General features: G+C 56.4%; 1 protein-coding gene across 3 annotated transcripts in view; it reads left to right on the top strand.

The window, feature by feature from the left end:
• KAZN (kazrin, periplakin interacting protein) overlaps positions 1–23,377 on the top strand; it is a 165,350-nt gene that overhangs the window by 104,690 nt on the left and 37,283 nt on the right. The window contains exons 5-8 of one of the 3 annotated variants that reach the window (XM_047869742.1): positions 1,577–1,766; positions 3,844–3,974; positions 6,862–6,912; positions 8,292–8,415. In XM_047869742.1, the coding sequence (XP_047725698.1) occupies positions 1,577–1,766; positions 3,844–3,974; positions 6,862–6,912; positions 8,292–8,415 (496 nt within the window). Of the gene's footprint in view, positions 1–1,576; positions 1,767–3,843; positions 3,975–6,861; positions 6,913–8,291; positions 10,906–23,377 lie in introns of those variants that run through there. The other 2 variants (XM_047869741.1, XM_047869740.1) reach the window with 2 other exon arrangements.

The raw sequence follows: 23,377 nt of genomic DNA, 5'->3' as shown, positions 1-23,377 counted from the left end.
GGGCTGACACCTTCAACTCAGCCTCCCTCTGCCGTGGAAGGGGGGTGATCTCATAGACTTGGGGTGTCCTTGCTCTGGGGTTTTCATTTTACAGGTGGGGAAGCCGAGGCTCAGAGAAGGCAGTGACTTTAACTTTTTTTTTTTTAATTTTTTTTTCAACGTTTATTTATTTTTGGGGGACAGAGAGAGACAGAGCATGAACGGGGGAGGGGCAGAGAGAGAGGGAGACACAGAATCGGAAGCAGGCTCCAGGCTCTGAGCCATCAGCCCAGAGCCCGACGCGGGGCTCGAACTCCCGGACCGCGAGATCGTGACCTGGCTAAAGTCGGACGCTTAACCGACTGCACCACCCAGGGGCCCCAACTTTTTTTTTTTAATGTTTGTTTATTTTTGAGAGAGACAGGGAGTGCAAGCAGAGGAGGGGCAGAGAGGGAGGGAGACACAGAATCCGAAGCAGGCTCCAGGCTCTGAGCTGTCAGCACACAGCCTGATGTGGGGCTCGAACCTGTGAACTGCAAGATCATGACCTGAGCCGAAGCCAGACACTTAACCAACTGAGCCACCCAGGCGCCCTGGCAGTGATTTTAAACATAGCTGGTCAACGGGATAAGGGTATATCAGGTTTTAGGCCAACGACGATCCATTTCTCTGTTTGGAATCTCTTTCCCAAGAGCTCCTGCTCTGCCAGGAAGAGTTTGGGACCTTGGGCAAGGTATAGAACGTTCTGGAGCTAGGACAGATAAGATTTTTAAATTTTACCCATGTTCATATCAAGGTCAAAGCCAGCACTCACGGTGACTCTGTTATCTGTAGCAACGTCCCGGGTTGTCAGACTCACTGGAGAGCTCGGTTCAAGACCCTTGGGCCCCTGCCTGTGTCCCCGCTCGACCCTGGCATGATCTTGGGGAACCAGTTGAGAAAGAGAAATAGGCTGTGGTGAAAAGAATATGCATTAATGCATGGCTCACATGTGCCCATTTTTCTCCCCCAAGTAATGTGAGATCACTTCAGTAAAACCCCACCTACGTGGCAGGGAGATCACCCAAGGCTGAGAGATGTTGGACTATCCCTCCTGCCCTAAGTCAACCCCAGACTTCTTCCTGGGCTTCCTCCTGTGATCCTGGGAGCCAGGTTGAGGGTTTGCTCTGTCCCCTGCCTGCACTGCACAGCACCTTGTAAAGGGGAGCTCGTGGGCTGAATTTGGGAGGAGTTAGGGTGGTCAGGCAAAGCACCCATTTTCCTCCAATCTCATTCAAATCCCAGCTGGTCCTTAGAGAACTCGAAAGAGTGGGTGATAAGTGTCTCCTTGGACCCCCTCTCTTCTGCCTCCTTGGTCTCCCTCTCTCGCGTCTCCTTGGTCTCCCTTTGTGTTAGCAGGAACTAAGGGGCCACCCCAAAGTGAGGCCTGCAGTGCAGGTGCTAGACTCTGATGGGCCATGCCATTCAGAGTCAGAGCTGCCCAGGTAGCGAGGGCGGATCCATGGCTTTCTCACCGCGGTGGGTCTTGGCCGAGCCACAGGCCGGGAGATCCCCTCGATCCCATTTTCTCTCTCCTGTCTCCCGGCCCCCTCTCCAGGCCAAGCAGTCCTTAGCTACGCTGACCAAGGACGTCCCCAAGCGGCATTCCCTCGCCATGCCGGGCGAGACGGTGCTCAACGGCAACCAGGAGTGGGTGGTGCAGGCGGACCTCCCGCTGACCGCGGCCATCCGGCAGAGCCAGCAGACTCTCTACCACTCTCATCCCCCCCACCCTGCAGACCGGCAAGGTGAGTCCTGCCCCCGGCCTGGCCCAGCCCTGGCTGCGGCGGCTTCTTAGGAGGCTACTGACCTTCCCAGGGCGGGGCAGGCAGCCTCTCCGTTCACACTGTAGCTGCGTGCGGAGGTGTGGGGGCAGAGGCCACAGGCTTGTTGTAACTGAGAAGTCTAAGAGACGGACTTCAGGCATAGCTGGCTCCTGAAGACCGGATGATATCTGGGGTCCCCCCCGCCTCTCCGCTCCACCTGCCTCCATTCGGCCTCATCTTTAGGCCCTCTCTTTCCACAGAGCAGCAAAACGGTCTCCGGGAGTTTCAGGCTTCTAAGGTCTTTAAGTGCAAAAGTCAGGAGAAAGAAAAACTAAGCGCTTTCTCTGGGCATATGGTAAATCCCGAAGAAGGACTCTGATTGGCCAGCCTGGATCACGTGCCCACCCCTGGACCAATGACTGTGTCTAGGGAGCGGGAACACGGATTCTCCAGCCTGGGTCTCATGGGATCCTTTGGCACGGGAGACCGCAGGGCCTCGCAGTCACGGGGTGCATGGGAGGGCCACAAGTAGACGTCACACGTGTTCCCTCTGGGCACTGGTGGGAGGAAGGGTGCGGCCTCCGGGCAGCGTCTGTACCCACTGGCCGTGGTACAAGCCCCAAACCCCTCCGCCCGTCCGCAGCCCGCCTGGCTCTGTTCTCTGTCCCTGTGTTGAGTGGCTGCCTCTGGGCGACGCGTGCAAGTTGGGGGTTGGCCGCTGGCCTTTAGAGCCCGCAGGTGCTGCCGTCGCCCAGCTGGGTACCCAAGTCCCTGACCGCAAAGCCCGCTGTCCACCCCTCTCCCCCGCCAGCCCCCCACATCGAACCGTATGGCCCCTGGCAGGAAGGACGGTCTCTGTCGTGATGCAGCCCAGTCCGCTCCCTGCTCCCATGCTGCCTGCGTACAGGAGGCCCTCAGTCCGTCTCGTTCAACAGGGAGTGAAATCGGCGGAAGACAGGCTCTTTGGTGGGGGAAAAGCGTGGGGAGAGCAGACAGTTGGGGGAGGCCTCTCTCGGGACAGGCGGAGAGACGTGAACGGTGATAATTCCTCCCAATGGAGCAGCGGGACCAGCCAAGACGGAGGCAGGAGGGAGATGCCTGTGTCAGGCACTGTCAGAAAGCCAGTGTGATGTGAGCCAAGGCTGGTAGGGTGGCCGGGGCCACATCCCTTTGGGCCTTGGGGGCTCAAGGGTGACCAGATGCCCGGCTCTACTGTAGCGTGAGGAATGGAGTCAGCAAGGACTCCCGTTCATTGGAGGCTGGGAGGCCGCACGGTCTTCCGGGTGAGAGACGGCAGTGGCTTCAGCTTGGGTAATGACAGTGGGGTTGGAGAATAGTGGACGGATTTGGGGGTGGTGTTGGAGAGGAGTGGACGGCTTTGGGGCGCCTGGGTGGCTCAGTCGGTTGAGCGTCCGACTTCGGCTGAGGTCAGGATCTCACAGTTTGTGAGTTCGAGTCCCGCGTCGGGCTCTGTGCTGACAGCTCGGATCCTGCAGCCTGTTTCAGACTCTGGGTCTCCCTCTCTCTCTCTGTCCCTACCTTGCTCATGGCCTGTCTCTCTCTGTCTCAAAAATGAATTAATGTTAAAAGTTAAAAAAAAAAAAAAAAAAGAAGTGGACGGATTGGGGGTTGTGTTTGAAGGTGCTGATGACTGGGTGCTGGGTGTAGGGGACAGAGGGGACCCAGTGGTGGCCGCTAGGCTTCTCACTTGGGAAGCTGGTGTTGACCAGCAGTTAGGATTGAGCCAGGTCTAGGGAACGTCCAGCTGGTGAGAGCATGGTGAGGACAGTCATCAAGGTCCCTGGAAACTCGGGCCTCTTCTCCTTCACTGCGGTTAGGAGAGGGCCAACTCGGATCCAGAGGCCATGCCGGACCTTCCCAGGAGCCGCCGTTTGGCCGTGTGTGGGTCTGGGGAGCGGAGGGCAAAGGGCTAGACAGTCTCTTCTCTATGCCTCAGCATTCTCACCTGCATAACGGGAGCACAGGGGCGCCTCTGCAGGGCGGCACAGGCGAGGACATGCTCTCCACCCCTCACTCACCAGCTGTCCCTGCTTTCCAGCGGTCAGGGTGAGCCCCTGCCACTCGCGGCAGCCCTCTGTCATCTCCGATGCATCTGCCGCCGAAGGCGACCGGTCGTCCACGCCAAGCGACATCAACTCCCCTCGGCACCGGACACACTCCCTCTGCAACGTAAGGCCAGCAGCAGCAGGGCCTGGGCCCCGGGCCCTTGCCTGGAAACCGCAGGGGCGGGGTGGAGGGGTGAAGACGTACCCGCTGTTTCCTCTCGTCCACCCAGGGAGCACTCTGGCGAAGGCATTTCCTGTTCTGTTCTCTCCTTTTGCAAGAAGAGATGGATGTGGGGAGAAAGGAATGAGGCCTGTTTGCTCCTTGTGTCCGGGAGGGCCAGAAAAACCCAGAGGAAGGCGGGCCTGGGTCGGCTCAGGGTCCGTGCAGCCTGGATTACCTCTAGTCTAGGACTGCGGGCCTCTCCTCTCAGAGGTTCCTTCGGGGCCTTACCAGCACCCTTCACTTCCGTGGAGAGCCAGCTCTCAGTCCTTCATCCTGGGATAAGCCAGGTTTTGTTTTGTTTTTTAATTTCCAGGAGTCTGGGCAAATGCTACTTCTGGAGAGGTGTCCCACGAATTTGTTCTCGGGTTGTTTTTTTTCTCTTGCTTAATCAAATGCTCTTTGATGGCATACTGGGCACCAGCTACCAAAAGGTGCGGGTCCCTGGCCACCCCACTGTTGGTGACTGGCAGAGCAGACAGTAGGGCTCCCGAGAAGGGGACGAAGGTGGGTCAGGCATCTGAGGACAGGAGGACACCATGTGGAGGGTCAAACGGGAGACATTGGATCCGGGGTGTGGAGGCCACGCTACAGTTTTGTTCTGTCACATGGTTGATACTACGGAGGGTGGCTCCCCTGCCATGAAGGCAGAGACACGATAGAGTTAGGCGTTCAAGTGCATGAGAAAGCTTTCTCAAAAATTCACTTAATGTTTTATTAACCAGTGAGACTGATAGGAGGAATGAGGTGAATACGGTAGGAAAGAAAGACAAAATAACCATCACTTGCCACTGATCTGCTTTCCTAACCTGGAAACTCAAGAGAATAACCTCTAAAGCTATTAGAACCGATAATGACCAAGTACATTAACGGGACTGGTTGAAAATCAGCATCTAAAAATCAGTAACTTTTCTATCTATGAATAATCGTACTGGAAACTCTTGTCCAGTCTACAAGAACAATGGAGAGTAGCTAAAGACTACTGATAAAAGTAGCTAAGCCTGAAATTAAAATAGTTGCCTTCACCTGGCAACACGGACCGTGGGGATCGCTGGCCCAGGGCTTCATTCAGCCCAGGCAGGATGCCAAGAAGGTCACTTCGGGCCTGAATCCCACTCAAGGCTGGGATTCTTTGCTAACTGGGGCTTTAAGGAAGCAATCTGTTGTTCTCTAGTTCCCACGACAGAACCCCGTGACAGAGGTGGTCTTGAATGACAGAACGAGGGCCACTAGAGGGCCTCTGACATCTGTCCTCTGGTTCTGCGGGACCACTGATGGGCTGTACTCAACAGCCAAGGGTCCCCTCATTCTTCGACCATGGGCCAAAGACTTAAGAGTAGCCGTGCACACCCCAAATGAGAAGACCTTCCCAGGCGCCATATTTTGTCTTCTTGTGGTGGGCCCAAGGGGGCTCTGATAGCCAAAATCCCGTAGGAAAGCCCATTCTCAGCACGGGTTCTCTAAAGACCTCTTGAATTGCATTTGGCCTAGCCTTTTGCTCAACTTGGCCTTGACACATACCGGCTGCTACAGGTGGCAGTCCAGCATATTTATTTCCGAGATCACAGGGCCCCTGCTGCCAGGAAATGGGTGCTTTGATAAGCCAGTTGTCTGCACACAGCTATTTCAGTGGGCACTGGCTTCATTCTCTTCCCCATTAAAGTAGACCTATCTCGGTGGCCCGCCAGATTAGTTTCTGTTTGCAAACCTTGGGCTGGGACTAAAGACTAAACTAGCATTTGTTCCATTCCCACCCACCCTCAGCCACGTTCATCCCCCATTTCAACAGATGAGCACACAGGTAAGCCAAGAAGAGACTAGAAAAAGCACCAGGTAACCCTCTGTTCTCGGGCCTTGGACCTGGTACCAGTAAGAACAGCCCAGCCCAGACTAAGGACTTCCCCATCCTCTTACTCTGTGGCCACTAATTTAGAGCAGAGGTGGGGACCAAGTGCAAGGAAGCTGAAGATTGATGGACTTCGGCCCAAATGACATACTTTGTTTTTTTCATGGATATTTTGCCTGCAATTCTGGAAACCACCATCAGAGCCCCCCCCCCCCCCCCCCCCCCACTAATGACCTGTGATCCCAGGGATCCGTTTGCCCCCCAGGCAGGGCAGCCAGAGTCTGGGCTGTAGCGAAGGCTTTGCGTACAGCCACCTTTGCCTGCCCACGGAAAGCAGCACTGGACCAGGAAGAAACAGTCCCAGATCTGTTCCTGTTCCGCTTACAATTAATTCCATCACGTTGGATTGTCCAGAGCCTCTCTGTATCTGTAAATCAGGCTAATGAGCCCTGCCTGCACCTCCAGAAAATAAGAGATGCGTTGAAGTGTGGGGGGAATTAGAAGCTACATGGTCTCCCGTGTCTTCCTGTCCTGAAATTCTTTTTTGTGTTGTCTTTAAAACCATATTTCTTTATGAAAAATCTCAAGTATAACCAGCCTACAATCCCAACTTGATGGACCAATTGGGACAGGAACTTAGAAGCCTTCAATTGACTGATCTGTTGATCAGCGGGTGTTGGTTGGGGGAAGGGGGTCATTGAGAGACCTGAGTAGGCAAGAGCACCCCAGGACCTCTGGACCAGGCAGCGTCTTGAACCCCAGGTGCCATTGCTGAGCCATCTGGGAGTGTCTGCTTCAGGGCGGGCGGGGGTGGGTTCCCCAGCACAGAGGCAGGGTGGTCCCTAAGAGAGGGCTTCCTTCCACGGAAGGCCCCACGCTCCACGGGCCACCTCTGCTCCCATGTGTCTCGCATCTGTTTCATCTTCTCCCTCTTTTTGGCTGCAGGGCGACAGTCCCGGCCCAGTTCAGAAGAACCTGCACAACCCTATTGTACAGGTAGGTGTGCCTCCCCTGGCCATTTGGGCCTACTCCCCCCCACCCCTTGTTCCCCTGGGCCCTCGGCAGCCCCACTTCCATTCTTGGACACCCAAGGCAGAGAAGAGTTAAGCCACTGCTTCAGTCAATCCAGGTTTGGCGTCTGAGCCAGGCTCAGTGCCTCGTCTGCCCTCCCCTATCCTCTTTCCAGTCCGTGGACCCACTAAGCGCATCATACATCCTCCGTCCCACTGCCCTGGTGAGTGGCTCCTGGCAGCCAATGGTTGATGACCCAGGCCAGAGGCTCACTGGGTCCCTTGCTGCAAGAAACTGTTCTTTCAGTACCCTGTCAGCAGTGAGGAGGGGACCGCAGGCAGGAAAACCTGAACTGAGAGTCGAGAGGGGTCTCTGAGACGGACTCTCTAGTCGTGGGGTTCCCAGATGCTGGTCTGTGCACGGCACATCTCCAGCAGGGTCCACCAGGAAAGACTTTGCAAATGCAGATTCCGGGGGCCTTTAACCCTGAAGGATCTGAGCCCCCAGGTATGGGATGGGCCCTGGAATTCAGGTAATTCTGGTGTGTTTTGGGCACCATTAGTCTAACCTCCACCTTTTGCCCAATGACACTCCATGTCTTTGTGTAAGGCACTCGACGGTTTGTAAAGCCCTCCTATAGACACCACCCTCTGGCCCATTAGCCCGCACAGGAGGCTATCCCCGACATCACTGTGGTCTCCACATCACAGCTGAGGAAACTGGGCTCAGAGAGAGGCAAGGGGCGCTCCAAGAGTCCATGGGTAGTGACCCAGTTAGGACAAGAACTCAAGCTCCAGCCTCCCCGCTCTAGTCCACCCTCTTGGCCAAGGCCTTAAGGTCCAGGGCCCTTGCTCGTGGCTGGCACGAAGCTCAGGTCGCCCCCTTCCTCATTTTCCGGGCTCCCCTGGGGCTCCTTTCCCATGGGGACTTTTACAGGCAACCTGTACCCCTGCCGCAGTGTCCCCGCAGACGAGGCCTGGGGCCCAGCGGGAGCCAAGTGCGCAGACGCGCTCCTGCAGGCCCTCAGGAAGCACCCCAAGGGTGTGGGCAAACTGACAGCTGTAGAGCGGCAGCCAGCGGTCATTTAAAGGGTTATTATAACCCGGCACTGCTGTAAGCACGGTGGTCCTCGCTGCCACCCTCACAGCGGCCTTGGGTGGGTCCCGCCGTGGTCCCAGAGAGCTTCCGCAACTGGCCCAAGTGGGCTCCGCCAGCGAGGAGGGGCAGACCCTGGCATTTCACCCACCCGTGGCCCCCGCCGCCTGCCCGCCCCCTGTCCCCTCGCCCCTTCCCCCCCCCCCCGCACCCAGCTCAGGTGGCTTTGTTCTTCTCCCTCTACCCCCGCCGCCCGCCCGACTCCTCAGTCACTAGAGGATCTTGAAGACCAAAAACGGAAAAAGAAGAAAGAGAAGATGGGATTCGGCTCCATCTCGCGCGTCTTCGCCAGAGGGAAGCAGCGGAAGTCCCTCGACCCCGGCCTCTTTGATGGTACCGCCCCTGATTATTACATAGAGGAGGACGCGGACTGGTGATACCCGCCTCCCTGCGCCTGCCGCGCGCAGGCGTGTCTGTGCGTGTGGACGTGCGTGCGAGCGCGGGGGAGGGGGGGGGCGCGGCGGGGCGTGCGTGGCGGGGCGTGTGCGGGCGCGAGCTCCCGCGCACGTGGGTGCTGGGCGTGGCCGAGCGCGGGCCCCGCCCCCTGCGGCGCCACCTCTGTAATTGATGTACATACTCCAACCGTGTGTGACTCTGTCAACTCTCTGTCGTCCTCGGAGCGATACAGTCGTGTTGTTAATCTGGGTTTGTTTCTGTTTCTTTTCCGTGTTTTGTTTTTTTTCTTTTTGTTAGGTTCGTTGGGTTTTTTTTTTTTCCTCACCCTCCCCCCCCTTCCCCTCCCCTCCTCCTTTTTTATGAAACTTGAAAACTTGAAGGACTGCTGTGTATTTGTAAATAACAAAACTATTGTGCACTCCGTGCTTGTAAATGTCCCTTGTCCAAACTGCTACTCCTGGAGCCCGTCTGCCCAAGGATGTGGTCTGTTTTTGATGTCCCGTTCCCCCGCCCCCCCCCGCCCCCCTGGTGTGAACGCGTGGGACCCAGACCCTGTCCCCGGGGCGCCGAGTCACTTTAATCCGCAAGCTGCCCAAGTGGTCGGGTAAGGTCGGCTCCTCGCCAAGACCCGCGAGCCCGGCCAGGGGATTGGGGGCGGGGGGGGGGGGGGGGCGGCGGCGGCTTACCTTGGCTCGGCGTGCCGGAGGTCAAACGGGCTCTTTTTAACGGCCTGCCAGTTTTTAAATTGCGTTGCCGTTTCTTTCTTTATGGAAAAAAAAAAAAAAAAAAGAAAATTGTTCCGCTTAATTTATTTGCACAAACGCAGAAGACTTATTCTATCTAAATTATTACATAAATATTGGAATGTATATTTTTCCATGGGGTGGGCGGGAGGCGGGTGTTTTGTTGACTTGTCTGTTCTATTATCATGCTGCTGCCAAACTGTGCAAGGTAGACTTTAGGGTGGCCAGAACCCAAGGACCATTGGATTTCAAAGCTTGCTTTTTTCCGTTCTTTCTTCTCTTTCTCCCCCATTCTTCGGCCCCTGCATGGAAGTGCACTCCACCTTCCTTCCCACCCATAGCTCTTCCCCCTTTCTAAATATCTATTTATTTATCTCAAATAAGGAAAACTGACCTCAGTGAGCAGAGGGCCAGCTGTGATGGTCACCTTCTCTTGGGTCTGTCTTTTGAGAGCGGTTGAGTTCAGAGTGAGACAGCCAATCACATGACCACAGGGTGTGGCCACAGGGACCCTCGGCCCGAGTGGGTGCCACGAGGGGCCGCGAGAGGCCATAGGTTCTTCCCTGCAGCTGTGTCTTTCTCATCCTTGGGTCATTCTGCATGTTGGCCAGGCAGGTGTCCTTGGGGGAGGCACCCACCTCAAGGGGAGGGCTGCTGGGGACACAATGTCCAGCACCAGAATCTCTCTGCCCTCCCCATTCTGGTTGGTTCCTCCAGCCACACTTAATAGAATCTCCCGGGATCCCTTGGGCCCTGTCCTCCCAACTTGTCACAACAGCCTGAGCCCCCTCACCCCAGGAGAGAAGGGCTGGCAGGAAATCTGCCCATTTGGGGAGCAACATTGGCCCCAGTGAGGCTTCACCAGCAAAGGAACCGTGTGCATTATAACGCCAGGTGATGGAGAACTCGTGAGCTTCTAAGCCAGGGCCTCCTAAGGCCTAAAACTAGCTTAAAACTTTTCTTTTGTTGACCTGTGGATCCCCCCTCTCCCTCCGCTTCACCTTAACTAACACAGCTCGATGACCCGCACCCTCTGCACAACCGTAGTGGCGCTTTCTGCTAACTGTAACATTTTTCAGCTCTTACAAAGAAAGGAGATTTGAAAGTGCTGGAGAATCTCTATCAGAAAGATAGGATATTTTGTCCAAAGTCTCTAAAGCAAACAAAGAAGCACCAGTAGGCTGTTCCCTTTCCTTCTGACTCAGTGGGGGCCGGGGGGGGCGGGCAGGGGGCGGTTGCTGGGCAAGAGCAGGCAGGGTACCTAATAAGGATCTTTCTGGCCTCCTTCGGCTAAGCTGTTTAACCGAGCCTGGCGGTGAGGGAGAGCGGCCGGAGCTGACATCTTTCTCTACGGAGAGAGACTTTAGAAAATACTTTCCTCCCCCATGATTTTTTGTTTCCTTTCGGTTGATTTTTATTGTTTGCCCTTTACTTATGAGAACATAAGATTGCAACCACTCCTGGTAATGATTTAGTAGTTCCTTTTCATTTCAGTTTTTGTAAATTAGGAGATAAATCTAAGAGTTACTAAGGATGATTTATTTAAGAGAACTACGTCAAATAGCGAATGAGTTATGGGTAAATTAGTTGAAAATAACTTTTCCCATGGGGAAGGTTTCTCGAAGGCATGGATGCAAATATAAAATATAAAAAAAAAATCTAAATAAAGCTTATTTTAAAATATTATTGAACTCTATGTTATTTGAGTGCTTCTATCTTGCTCCGGGCGGGGGGCAAAGCCCCTGCATGGCCTGCTCCTTGAAATTCCAGGGCTGGGTCCGGAGGGGCCGAGGAAAGCTGGCTGAATTCTGGCTGAATTCTGGGCCCGTGGTGGGGCTGAGGCCAGGGTGGCCTCCCAGAAACATCTCACCTTGGCCGCCCTGACTGTAATTTGGGGGAGCTGTCAGCATCCAGGGCTGCCTGTGGTCCTATCGTGCCACCTCTAAGCCTGGCACCCTGGCCCTGAGTTCTCCAGTTCAGCGGCCCCGGTCAGCTTTCCTCTGCTTCCTTCTCTCCCCGGCCATCCTTCCAAAGGCCCAGAAATGGGCCTGTGAGTTTGGGGCACGTTACTTCCTGCAGACCTCAGTGGGCCTCTGCATCGTCCCAACGTCCCACCTACCCTGGGGACAGGAGAGGAGCTTAAAAGAGAAATCAATGGAGTCACAGGACTTTCCTGATCAAGCCAGTGTGGGCCAGGCTTTTTCGAGTCCCAGGAGATCCCTCCGATGCAAAGCCTGGGCCTCTTCCCAGTGAAACTCCACAGTGTTGCCCAAGAAGAGGTCACCCTGGATACCCCAACCCCCGATTGCAGCCAGGGCCTTCAGCCTCTATCTCCCAACTTAAAGACAAATCCTCTCCAGCAGTCAAACTGATGGAAGCCCCTGTCATTTCTGCTGGAAGAAAGCTCAAAGTTCCATGATCTATGAACCATGCCGAGAAGTCGTACAGCTCAGGACTTCGGGGAACTTAGGGACGTCCACCCCGGCAGTTCTCAACCTGGCCACACGTTAGAATCACCTGCAGAGCTTGTGAAAACCGTTAACCGATGCCAGGCCACATCCCTGAATCAGAGCGTGGTTAAGCCTTCTCTGGTGCATTCTAAGGTGCAGTCAGCCCGGAGAACCACTGGGCTGAGGAGGGTGAGAAGCCCAAACTTACATGCCACTGCTCCCCGCTCTCTGGCCTCATGCAGACATCACTAATCAATCAAAGAGCCCCTCCCACCCAGCCCAAAGTGGCCTCTGATTTCTTCACTTTACAAAGCCTCAGACAGCCCCTGCCGATCAGACTTTGGCATGCGAGGGGAAAGCCTTTCTGTCATCCCGAAACTACACCACCCCACCCTACCCGCCCTGGACTGATGGGAAGAACTTTGGCCCAGAGAGGAGTGACCTGGCCAAGATTCTAACTATCGCTCCTCTAGTCCTGTAACCTTTTCAAGGGCTGAGCCATACCTCGTTCGAAGCTTTGTAGCTCGACTCAAAAGCCACACTACCTCCTTTGTTAATCTTCTCCGAGACCTTGCCCCCAGATGGTCCGACTTCAAGTGGTACCTATTAGAAATTGAAGTCGGGATGCCCAGGGCATCTAGGGCCACTGTACAGCCCCACAGGTTGCGTACTGCGCTACTCCAGAAGGCACTACTGTGGAAATGGTGCCCTGAGTTGTACAGTGCACAACCTGCACAGCTGTACTCAGTGGCCCCTCCACGTGCTCTCCCACCCATGCTGGCAGGCTCCAACAGATACAACCTAATAATGTAATAATAATATCTAACAATTATTAAGCACTTACCCGAGCCATGGTCTATGCTGCAAATTTTACATGCATTAACTCAGTTAACCCTCCCATAACTGATGAGATAACTACATTTTTGATGAGAAAACTGAGGTTAAGTAAATCATCCAGAGTCAAGGAGCTAGTAAAGAATAGAGCTGGATTTCAAACCTAGGGAGTCCATAGTGCCTTGACCACTCTACCATCTGGTCAGTGAGGGGCTGGGCCTGGTTGGCAGCTCACCTTGCCCACCAGGAGTCTGTGGCACAGCCTAGCACTTCCTTGCTGGTGGGACTGCATCTGCTCTATCCATTCCGGCAGCCTTTTACCCCCAGGTCAGGGAGACCCACCCCTGGGAGGAACTGGGGCAGGCAGACTAGATCCAAGCTGTTGTCCCGCACTGGTGCTCCATCCGGGCCAGAGGCGTGCCCCCATTTGCCCTGCTGCAGGACCCCTCGCTGCACAGAGCTGCCGCAGTCTCAGGGTTAGCTCCGCCCCCGACGTGAGGTGGCGTCTCCCATCCCGGCCACAGCCTGGGCCCAGGAGCCACCCACACCCATGCCCAGTGGGGAATCCCAGTGCCATGTGGCTGCAACATACGAGGTCACCAGCCCTTTGACCGTGAGTTTTAAACTATCTACAGGGCCTCTCACCCAAAACCTGCATTCTCACAACACGGGCCTCACAGACACCCCACCCCCAGCCCATCTGCTCTGAACAAACGGCTCTGAAGTTTTTTCCATTCATACCCCACGAGGTGGGGCAAACACTGCCATAGGCCCACATCTTCCACCTGTTCCCACTGTCCAGTAGGAAAAGAACTTGGCGATAATAAAGTCTCAGGAGGGAATACATACAATCACGGCTTTGTCTTAGAAAAGGGTTCATAAGTTTACGTTATGAAAGAATGCCCAAACGTGAAGATAACGTAGGAGTTTGATCTGGACTGTACGTTAGAAGCGTTTGAACATAAACATCAGCGCATCGCTAGTGAAGTGTCACGGTACGGGCCAACCGCGGGTGTAGATCTTGCTGGCAGCCAGGGTGTGGACAGTTCGTCCCAGAACCACCGCCACCTGGGGTCGTGAAGCCCAGTTACTGAAAATATACGCGAATATGCAACCCTGTGTGTACTCTTAAGGGCTCTGACCACCGTCCCCAGCAAACAATCCATGAGAACATGATCCCAAGAGGACTGATCTTTAAGCAGCAAGAACAGCAGTAACTGCAGATCTTGCCCTGGTCTTCCTGAACGTGGCAGGACCTCCCAGTGCCCAGCCCGTCCCCAGGAAGGCCTGGCGACATTGTTGGGGCTGCTTGCAGCAGTCGCCCTTCTGAATCCGAGGCCCCAGGACATACTGGCGGACTGCTCGTCTGCATTACTGAGTTTCAGGTTTTGTCTGATCGCTTTCTTAACGGGTTACCAGTCAATAGCAGTTAATTGCACCAAAACAAGAGAATCTATGAAATTGCACGCCGTGCTCCATCTGGAGGACGCTTGCAGCCCCTGCCCCTCCCCCTCCCCCTCCCCAGCGGGGCCAGGCCGTGCCTGGATCATCGCTCCAGCTCTGGCCCCTGCATCTGATTTCAAGTGAGTTGTCTCACCCGTGAGCCTCGGGGTCCTCTCGTCCTCTCCCCTCCTCACAGGCTCAGAAATGAGCACCGAATGCGTTTTGGAGCCTGGAAAGCACTGGGGTGGATTTAAGTTCCATCGGGGGTAGGAAAAAAGTGTGGAGGCGGCTTGATAGACCTCTTGAGCGCAAAGAGGACTCAAGCAAAACTTGGCCCTGGGGATAAAACCTGCTCATCAGGCTGTGTGGACCTGCTATCCCTCCAGCTCCTCAGAGCCCAGATGTAGCTCCAGTGCTGCTTTGTGAGAGAACCCAGGCTTCCCCGCCTCAGAACAGGGAGGCTTGGACCTGTTTGCCCAGAGCATCCACCAGCCGTGACGCCATTCTTTCTAGATTCGAAGGAGAAACATACTCCCTGCTGTGGCCAGCACAGCGATTAGGCTGCCCAAGCCTAAGTGCTTGGGACAGAAGCCCCAAGGTCACCCCGGGGGAGCACACGTATAAGGACACGTGTGTCAGAACTCAGGGCCAGCCCGGTCTCACGTGCCTCAAAGTCTGTGCAAATATTCACTTATCTAATCTTCCCAATAACCCTCCAGGATAGATACTGTTATTATCCCCATTTTATAGATGAACAAACCAAGACACAGAGAGGTCAAGTTTCTGCCCAAAGTCACACAGCCAAGAAGAGGCAGAACCGGGTTTCAACTCCAGCACTGGTCTGACTCCAGAGTCTATGTCATCAGTAATTGTGCTGTATGGTCTCCCCCAGGGACACTATCAATAGGAAGCTTCAGAGAACTTAAGAAAGCCTCACTAGCCCAGCCCCATGCAGGCTAGCTCTTGGGGCTCAGTTTTTCTACCCAACAGGGGAAGGAATTGGAATAAGCAGTAGTTGTCAAACTGTGTTCCATGGAACCCTTGAGGGTTCCTCAGGTCACTCCAGAGGCTGCCATAGCTGATAAAAGAATCAGCGGGCAGGGCTCTGGTCCTACCTTCGGCCAGAAGCTCTGCCCTTATCTGTTGCACGCTGTACCTCCATGCAGGAGTCCATGTGGAGGGTCCCACGACAGGAAAAAAACATGAGAAAGAGGGAGGGGGGGGGAAAAAAGAGAACCACACACAGATCGGTAGTTGAGAAACCTGACCACGCCTTGAGTTTTGAGGATACAGATTCCCAGGCTCCATCTTATACCTACTAAATCAGGTCTGGGGGGGTGAGGCCCTGGGATCTGTGTACTAAACAAGTTCCCCCTTGTGGGCTCAGCTGCCAGAGGTTCGTCCCACGGGGCTAGCAGAGGGTGGCATCCTGCCCACGGGTTTCAGCATACACTTGCCATCGGGAAATTTCCCCAAGGGACCGTGACTAGGGAGGGCGAGGCTGCCTTTCCGGGGCAGCTCCAGATCCCTCGGGGAGGGCAGAACCATGCTCAGGCCAGGCCCTGAGGAGCAGAGAGCGAAGGGGTCTGGCATTGGCATACCTGCTGCCCCCCCCGCCCCCGGGCAGAACCCCCAGCGGTACACCTGTTAGAGTCACAGAGAGGTGCCCAATTCTAGAGGCACACAGCCAGGAAGTGGGGGGGGGGCGGGGGACAGAAGTCAGACCTGGGTGCAGGCCAAGTTCTGAGCGTGGCACCTGCCATCTCAGACTTGGCCAGGGCCCGACGGTGCCCCGTGGACAGCAGATGCTGAGCCCTACACATTGGGAGCCAGGCTGCCCGAGCTGTGCCCCGGGGAGCAATCTGGGCGATGCTGCTACTGAGGGAGGGGCCCAGCAGGGCTCTGCCAAGACCCTGCCCTCAGGCTCCTAAGGAGGCCCAGCCTGCAACCCAAGAGCCCCACCACCCCAGCCCAGTGCAGGCGGGAGCTCGGAGCCCGGCTCTGGACTTCCCGTTCCCAGCGTGGCCAAGGACTCGCTGTGTGACCCCTGGCAAGTCAGTCCCCCTCTCTGGGCCTCAGACACCCTCCAAAATAAACCAGGGCAGTGGTGGCCTGTGGAGTCCTAGGAGTCCTTGATGTCTGAGGCCATCTCCCCCCCCCCACCAAACTCATGCCCTTCAGCCCAAAGGCCAGTATATTTCTCTTACAGATACGATTTTGTGGGCACGAAGGGTTTGTAATGCCAAGGCAGTGTGAAACCCTAACCCGTGGGTTCGGTCGTCTGAGCTCTGTCCCGTGGGCGGCCTCAGACCTCCTCCCGCACCCCTCACCGTGGAGAAGTCGCTCCCCTGGGCACCCCCAGACCCCTCAGCCCTGCTCCGCACCAGGAAGAGGTGGCCCAGACCCCTTCCCTCCTCACTCTGGCAGAACGGGAAAGCCCGCAAATGGAGGGCCCGAGCCCCGCCCCAGGAGGCCATGTGCGTCCCCTGGATGAACCACAGCAACATTACATAGAAGAATGCCCCTGCCAGGGAGCAGCCCTTCACAGTTTGTAACGCTCTTTCTCGGGCAGACCAGGGTCAAGGCTAAGAGGGTAGACTCCAGGCAGAGTCTCTGGGTCGAAGCCTTAGTCCGGACATCGGCTAGCTTAGTCCGGACATCAGGCAAGTTAGTGAACCTGGCTGGGCCTCAGTTTCCTCACCTGTACGCTGGGGACAATAAAGCATCGTCAAGGGGTGGCCGCAAGGAGGGAAGAAGTTACCGCATATGGAAAAGGCTTAGCTCAGGTGGCAGTAAATGTCAGCCGCAATGATGTTGGTGAGGACAATGACAGCAGTGATCTCATTTCGGCCCCTCACCCGCCCTGCGAGACGGGCAGGCAGGCCCCTTGGTATAGGTGTGAAGGAAGCTTAGTACAAGCGTGAATTAGAGCTGAGAGGGCTCTCGTGGCTTCTTGCCCACTCCCCTCGCATTACGGACGGGAAGGGACGTGCCTACAGCCAAGCAGGGTGTCAGTGGCTGAGCAGGTTCTAGAACCCAGGCTCTGAGCAGGCCACAAGATTCGGGGCGCGGCAGGGAATAAATGCTTGGATCGTCTTGGAAACAATGCCGTGTCTCTAACCCTTAGAGAATCAACACAACACGTTAGCTCTGTAAGGCTCTGACAAGTTCTGCAGTGAAGAAAAATACCACACTTTTTTCCATCTCGTGTTTCCCAAACTTAATGGACCACAGAACCATGCATTTTTAAGGTTTATTTTGACAGAGAGAGAATACAAGCAGGAGAGGGGTAGAGAGAGGGAGGGAGAGAGAGAGAGAGAGAGAGAGAGAATCCCAAGCAGGCTTGCACAGCGTGGAGCCTGACGCGGGGCCCGAACCCACGAACCGTGAAATCATGACCTGAGCCGAAACCAGGAGTCAGACGCTTAACTGACCGAGTCATCCAGGTGCCCCAAGGACGCTGCGTTTTTTTATCTAGTTCCATGGAGCACCCCCTACCCCTCTGGGACGTGTGGCAGTGGGCGACTCCTTCAGCCCCTGTATCCTGTGCTTGGAGGCGCTAAGGCAGTGGTTCTTTGGAGAGCTTGGAGCCCACCACACTTCTGACATCATTTAGCCCTGGAAAGTTCCTGAGGCTCGTGTGGGATTCCCACGTGCCTTAAGGAGTGAGCCAGGAGCAAGGCCAGGTGGGCCTCTTTCTATCCCCTTTGCTTAGTTAGAAAGGACCTGAGTCAGTGTAGGGCATCTGCACACGGGCCCCCGCAGGCTGGCTAAGAAGTGCCAGCCCCAGGGTATTCATCTTGTGGCCGTCCTGGGCCCCAGGCGTGGGCAGAGAGGCCCAGTCCATTGCCACAGTGCCTTGGGCAGGGACAGGAATGGGCACATCCTGCCGGCACAGCTGGCCCCGCCTGCCCTGTCTCCCCACCAGCTCTGAGCTGCCTAATGGCTTTCCCCGGGACAGGCCACAGACACTGGTGGCACATCCAAGCTGGTTCCATGCACACACAGTGCCAGCTCCCTCCCTTGCTAGGACCCCGATGTCCCAGGGGGCGGCACGGAGCCTGTGGTTGGGGGCGGGCAGGCCAGGGAGGAGACAAGTCCTCCTCTAGCAGCTGTCACCGCAGACGCCAGTGCCGTGGCGACAGGGAAGGAGGCTCTCGACAGGCCAGAGGGAATCTGAGGGCCTGTCTACAGGCTCTGAGGGTCAGAGATGACAGGCTGGGTCACCAATTGCAACTCGCGTGTGAGAGCCACTGCCAGGTCCCCTCCGTCTCTCCTTGCGTGTGCGGGAAACACACGATCGTTTCAGCGACAGCCTGAACCCAGCAGAACTGATAGAAACCAAGCAGTACAGGGAGGAGCGTTGAGGAAAGACCAGGCTTTGGAGCCGGATCTCTGGGTCCGATCCCAAAGAAGCCACTCACTCACCCAGTCCCGTTGGGCCTCAGTTTTCCCCTCCATGAGATGGACACAAAACTGCCTATCTCCCGAGGCCACTGCCAAGATGACGTAACAAACGGGCAGAAGCGTCCAGCCTATGGCAGCTGCGTGTCTCAGCGTGGCAGGAGACTCACGTGAGAGGAAACGTGGGCCCGTGGCATAAGACACGGACTCTGCGTCCTCGCTGTGCGTTCTGTCCACACCTGATTGACGTCTCTGAGCTCCACTCGCCTCATCCGTGCAATGGGAACGCAGCCGCTCGCTGAGCTGGAAAGCACCGGGCAAGCCCAGCCGTCACGGCGGGGGCCTCCCGGTATGAGCTGGAATGTCCTTCCTGAAACCCTCTCCGCTTTAGGTCAGCTCTAGCGGCCCCGCCGCACAGTGCTGTGGGCGATGACAGGGGCTCACCTCCACGAGCACTCTCGGGAGCCAGCACCGAGCTGCACGCTTACCCCCCTCATTCCCGCTATGTCCCGGTCCCAGAGGCCTCCGGCAGGTTGGGAAGAGGGTACCCGGGGGCCCCGCAGTCTGGCCCCTCCTAAGGAAGCAAGCCCCGCTGGGCTCTAGTGCTTCCAGACCTCCTGATCTTTCAAAAGAAGCCAAAAATGCCACAGATACATCACAGTTCTTACTACTGGCAACTCAGGGTTTTTTTTTTTTTTTTTTAAAAGATCCGTGTTCTTTAGGGGAAAAAAAATTTCCACGGCCCTAGTCTGTCTCCAGGCCACCTGCTCTGCCACGTCCGCCCTGGATCCCCTCTGTCCTGGCCTTTCCCCTCGATCGCAGAGCCCCGTGTGCCTGCCTGGCCGCAGGCGTCCATCTCAATTTGACACGTGTCCTCCTTCGCCAGAGGGCCCTGCGGCCCTTCCCTCGATGGGGAGCCCGGCAGCAGGGGACCACGCTCGTTTCTGAACCCAGAGCAGGGCTCCCAGAGCTCGGGGTGTTGGGGAAGTAGCAGGTGCCCTCCGAATTCTGGATTCGGCACAGGAATCCTGAGCCCGCCTGGCCCCCAAAGGGCTGCGGTCAGACTCGGGGGCAGCCTGCCTGCGGCCCGGAGCCCAGCCAGGGGACTCCACCATTTCTCGTGGCCGCGCTCGGTGGGATTCAGAGATGGAAAGGGTGGCAGGGGAGGCCTCGCTTCACCCTCAGGTGGAGGTGTTGATGGGCTGACAAAGGGGGACCCCAAGCTCTCCCAGAAATGCCAGGCGGATGCGTGGTCACCGGTGCGGAAACAGCCGCAACCTGCAGGCCCAGGGATACGGTGTGGGTGTCAGGCTGAGGACGGAGGACTGGCTTCTGGCGGGGGTGGGGGGGGGGGGGGGAGAGGGCGTAGGGAGTGAGAAAAGCTGGGGGAGGAGAGGAGGACGCGACCTGCAGACATTTCCTGAGTGCCAGGCGAGTCCAGGCCCTTGACATACACTCAGTAAGTCATTCAACAAACACGGGCTGGCCGCTCCCCATGTGCCAGGCCTAGGGCTCAGGCGGAGGATGCAGGTGTGAACACGAGACGACAGAAGTCACCCCACTGTAGTCCTCACCAAAATCGCATGAAGGGTCTGTTATGGTCCCAACCTTACAAGGGAGGAAACGGGGGCTCAGACAGGTGACAGAAATAGCCGAGGGGACATAGCACGTGATGGAACAAGGATAAGAATTGGGGTCCAACAGCGCCCTAAACCCAGGCAGGTGCAGGTACAGCTGACAAAGCCAGGAGCTGTCAGAGTGGCTTAGTCCCCGCTCATCTCCAGAAAGTCAAGACCAGCACCAGCTTTTCCCCCGACAATTCCAGTTAGGTGTCGAAGTTGTAAGAATGCCCTCCATGAGCCCCACCAAAGCTCGCTCTTCGTTTTGAAGGACGTTAAAGATCTACTGCTCAGAAGCATCTTTGCTCTTCCTAAATTAGCCTTGGTGCCAGAAACAGTGTAGCTCATCACAGGTACAGGAAAGTTCCAGGCAGCTGGGAGTATTTTGAAGGAGGTTGGAAGCTGGACAGTTTGCACTCACCACTTAGGATGATCCCAGAAAGCGGCATTGGCTCCGGGGGCCTCGCCCTGAGCCAGAGGTCCACAGATCCGACTCGCTGGGGGTCCCCCCCTGTGCCAGCGAGCAAACGGATAGGGTCCCACGACCATCCTGATAACCGCAGTCCACGGGACTCACAGAAGCAGGCTGAGCCGACCCAGAAAGGACCTCAGAGGTCCTGAGGGCCGGAGGGGAGCCGGGAGGGCTGGGAGCCAGGCTGAAAATCCCGTCAGGGAGCCCGGGCACAGCTGGGCCCTCAAAGCGCACAGTAACCGGGTGCTCTAGCCTGGCCTCCCAAGAGCCGTACAGACGCAAACTCGTGCTGTCTCCACGGGGCCCTGGGAGACCGATCCTTCTCCAGCCCCCAGCCTCTGCTTCCTACAGGCCTCACCTCCCAGACCTGCCCATCGGTAGAAAAGCCAGTTAGGAAAGTAGGCCCTCAAGAGTACCAGCCGTGGGAACACAGGGGGAGGCCGCCCCCAGCATGAACAAAAGAGCAGAGAGATTTCAGGCGCAGATCAGACTCTAAGAAGGTCTTCCCAAACGTGGGCACTATTCGGTGGGGGGGACAGGTCAGCAAGGAGCAAAAAGGAAAGCTTCTCTCTACATTGTTAAAGCAGACAGTGGCTGTCGTTGGGTGACACTGCACCTGCCTGCCCTGGACCTCGTCTCCACATCTTACCCCTAAGTCTGTAAAATTAAGAAATACTTGCCAATCAGCTACCCGGGACGTGAGTACGGAGCAGGTGAAGCCTTGCCCAGTCCAGGAAATCGATTCCCTGCCTCTTGGGAAAATTCCCCAAGGGGCTGGCGGGAAGTGGTGACAGGGGGAGGGGAGATGATGTCCTCTGAGGTTGGGGACAGGGGTCTTGTCGGCCCAGGGGACAGACACAGTGAGCACAAGCTTAGGGCCTTTGCCAGGCAGTGGCACCAAAAAGGAGGGGAAGGGAAATATGTGATGTTTTCTCTGAACGCATCAACCAGTTATCGCTGGTAAGGGCTGAACTCTGTCTGACTTCTATGTGCGCTTTGTGGTTCTGTGGATTTTCTTTCTTATTTTTTTAATGTTTATTTATTTTTGAGAGAGAGAGAGAATGAGCAGGGGAGGGTCAGAGAGAGGGAGACAGAATCCAAAGGAGGCTCCAAGCTCTGAGCTGTCAGCTGAGCCCAACGCACGGCTCAAACTCACACACCTTGAGATCATGACCTGAGCCGAAGTCGGATGCTTAACCGATAGAGCCAGGTGCCCCCGGTCTCGTGGATTTTAAGGGACACGGGGGTAGGGAGTGCTGTCAGCTTTTGAGCTCAGGGCCTCCAAGCACCCGCTGGGCACTGGGGTCAGGGTGTCGTGGGTGGGTGGCGAGCCCACTGGGGTCCGGCCGTCACCCCAGCAGCTACATGGTCAGTGACTCGATGCCGTGTGAACCCGTGTGGTCGGTCTGGCACTCCAGGGTCTGTCTTTTGCACATCTTTCACAGGGGCTGTGACTGCGGGCTCCAGCAAAGCATCTCCATGCAATGCAGCGGCTGTTACCAGGCCATAAAATGTTACTTTCTCATATTATAATGCAGAATTTTAAAAGTGAGAATTCAGCTTCTGGCTGGATAAGTGCTGACAGGGGGCTCCCTGCCACTGCCCAAGGGCAGGGAGTTTTGACCTTACTTGGCTGGCAGAGCAGGGCGGGTCTGAGAACAGAGGGGCCCCGGGGCGGAAGGGTGGGGGCGCCCGGAGCAGCCACCCTGTGTGCTCACTGGCATCTAGGGTGTGGAGGCCAGGTATGCCCCTAACCATCCTCCCCCGCGCAGGACAGCCCCCACGACAAAGAATGAGCCGGTCCCAGATGTCATTCAGCAGCGCTGAGGTCGAGAGGCTGAGAAACAGGAATGAGACCATATGGTGTGTTCGAGAAGCTGCAAGCAGCTTGATGTGGCCGAAAGGAGGTGGGACGAAGAGGAGCCTGGAGGGAGAGGCCTCCCTCCCTCCTTACCTCTCATCCTGCCTGCTTTCTTTTAACCAGCGTCTCTAGAGCACCTGTCCAGGCAGTAGAGGGCAGGATCCGGCTCATACAGGCTCACAAACAGATTTCCTCGCTCACATCCAGTGACCTCTTGCTGGTCAGTGAAATCGGCCACGGTGGGTGAATCTACACCACAGAGATCGGCAGAGATTGAGCCCTTGCTGAGGGCCAGAGGTACCGAGGGAGCAAAAGCAGGCCCCGCCCCCTTCCTTCCGGGGTTGACGTTCACCAAGTAATCCCCTGACCGTTCGTTAATTTCAGCCGAGAGACGCGCAGGCAGGAAGAGCCCCTGGGTTAACGCACACGCACCTGGAGTGGAGGCGTGCTGGTGACCGGCCTCCCCCGGGTGACCTGAGAAGGCGTCCCTGGAAGAGGCAACATTTCACTAGAGCCTGAAGGCTTCACAGGAGTTCACCAAGCAGATAAACCAGCGGCCGGGGTGGGGGGGGGGGGGGGGGGGCCTTTCAGGCAGAGAGCAGCAGGTGCAATGGATTCGAGATGGGGGGAGGGGATCAGGAGTGCTGGAAAAGTGCCAGAAGCCCAGGGTGCCAGAGAGGGGGTGAGGGACAGAGGAGAAGCCAGCCAAGGGCTGAGTCGCAGAGAGTCTTGTCATGTAAGGAGTCTGGGCTTCATCCAGGGGACCAGGGATGGATGTTGAGCAGAAGAGGTCCCTGGGAAGATTCAAATTAAAACAAAACCAAAAAACCATCGACTGTCCTTTTCCCATAACTTGGGCTTTTGCCGATGGCATTAAGCATCACCGTGAACCAGACTTGGGTGGTAAAGAGGTGGAGAGACCTGACCTCTGACCTGGGAACTCCCTTTGTGGCAAAGGCAGATGGACAGACCCGCCCACCAGCGGTGCCCACAGAACGTGAAGAGCTGGGTGGACAGTGCCCTCGGCCAAGAGGGACGTCCTCTCGGGGCCGCGTGGAGCAAGACGGACCGGG

This window comes from Prionailurus viverrinus, chromosome C1, assembly GCF_022837055.1.
Source record: "Prionailurus viverrinus isolate Anna chromosome C1, UM_Priviv_1.0, whole genome shotgun sequence".
Lineage (NCBI taxonomy): Eukaryota > Metazoa > Chordata > Mammalia > Carnivora > Felidae > Prionailurus > Prionailurus viverrinus.
The sequence above is the reverse complement of the archived record's forward strand: the minus strand, read 5'-3'. Positions and strand labels throughout refer to the sequence as shown.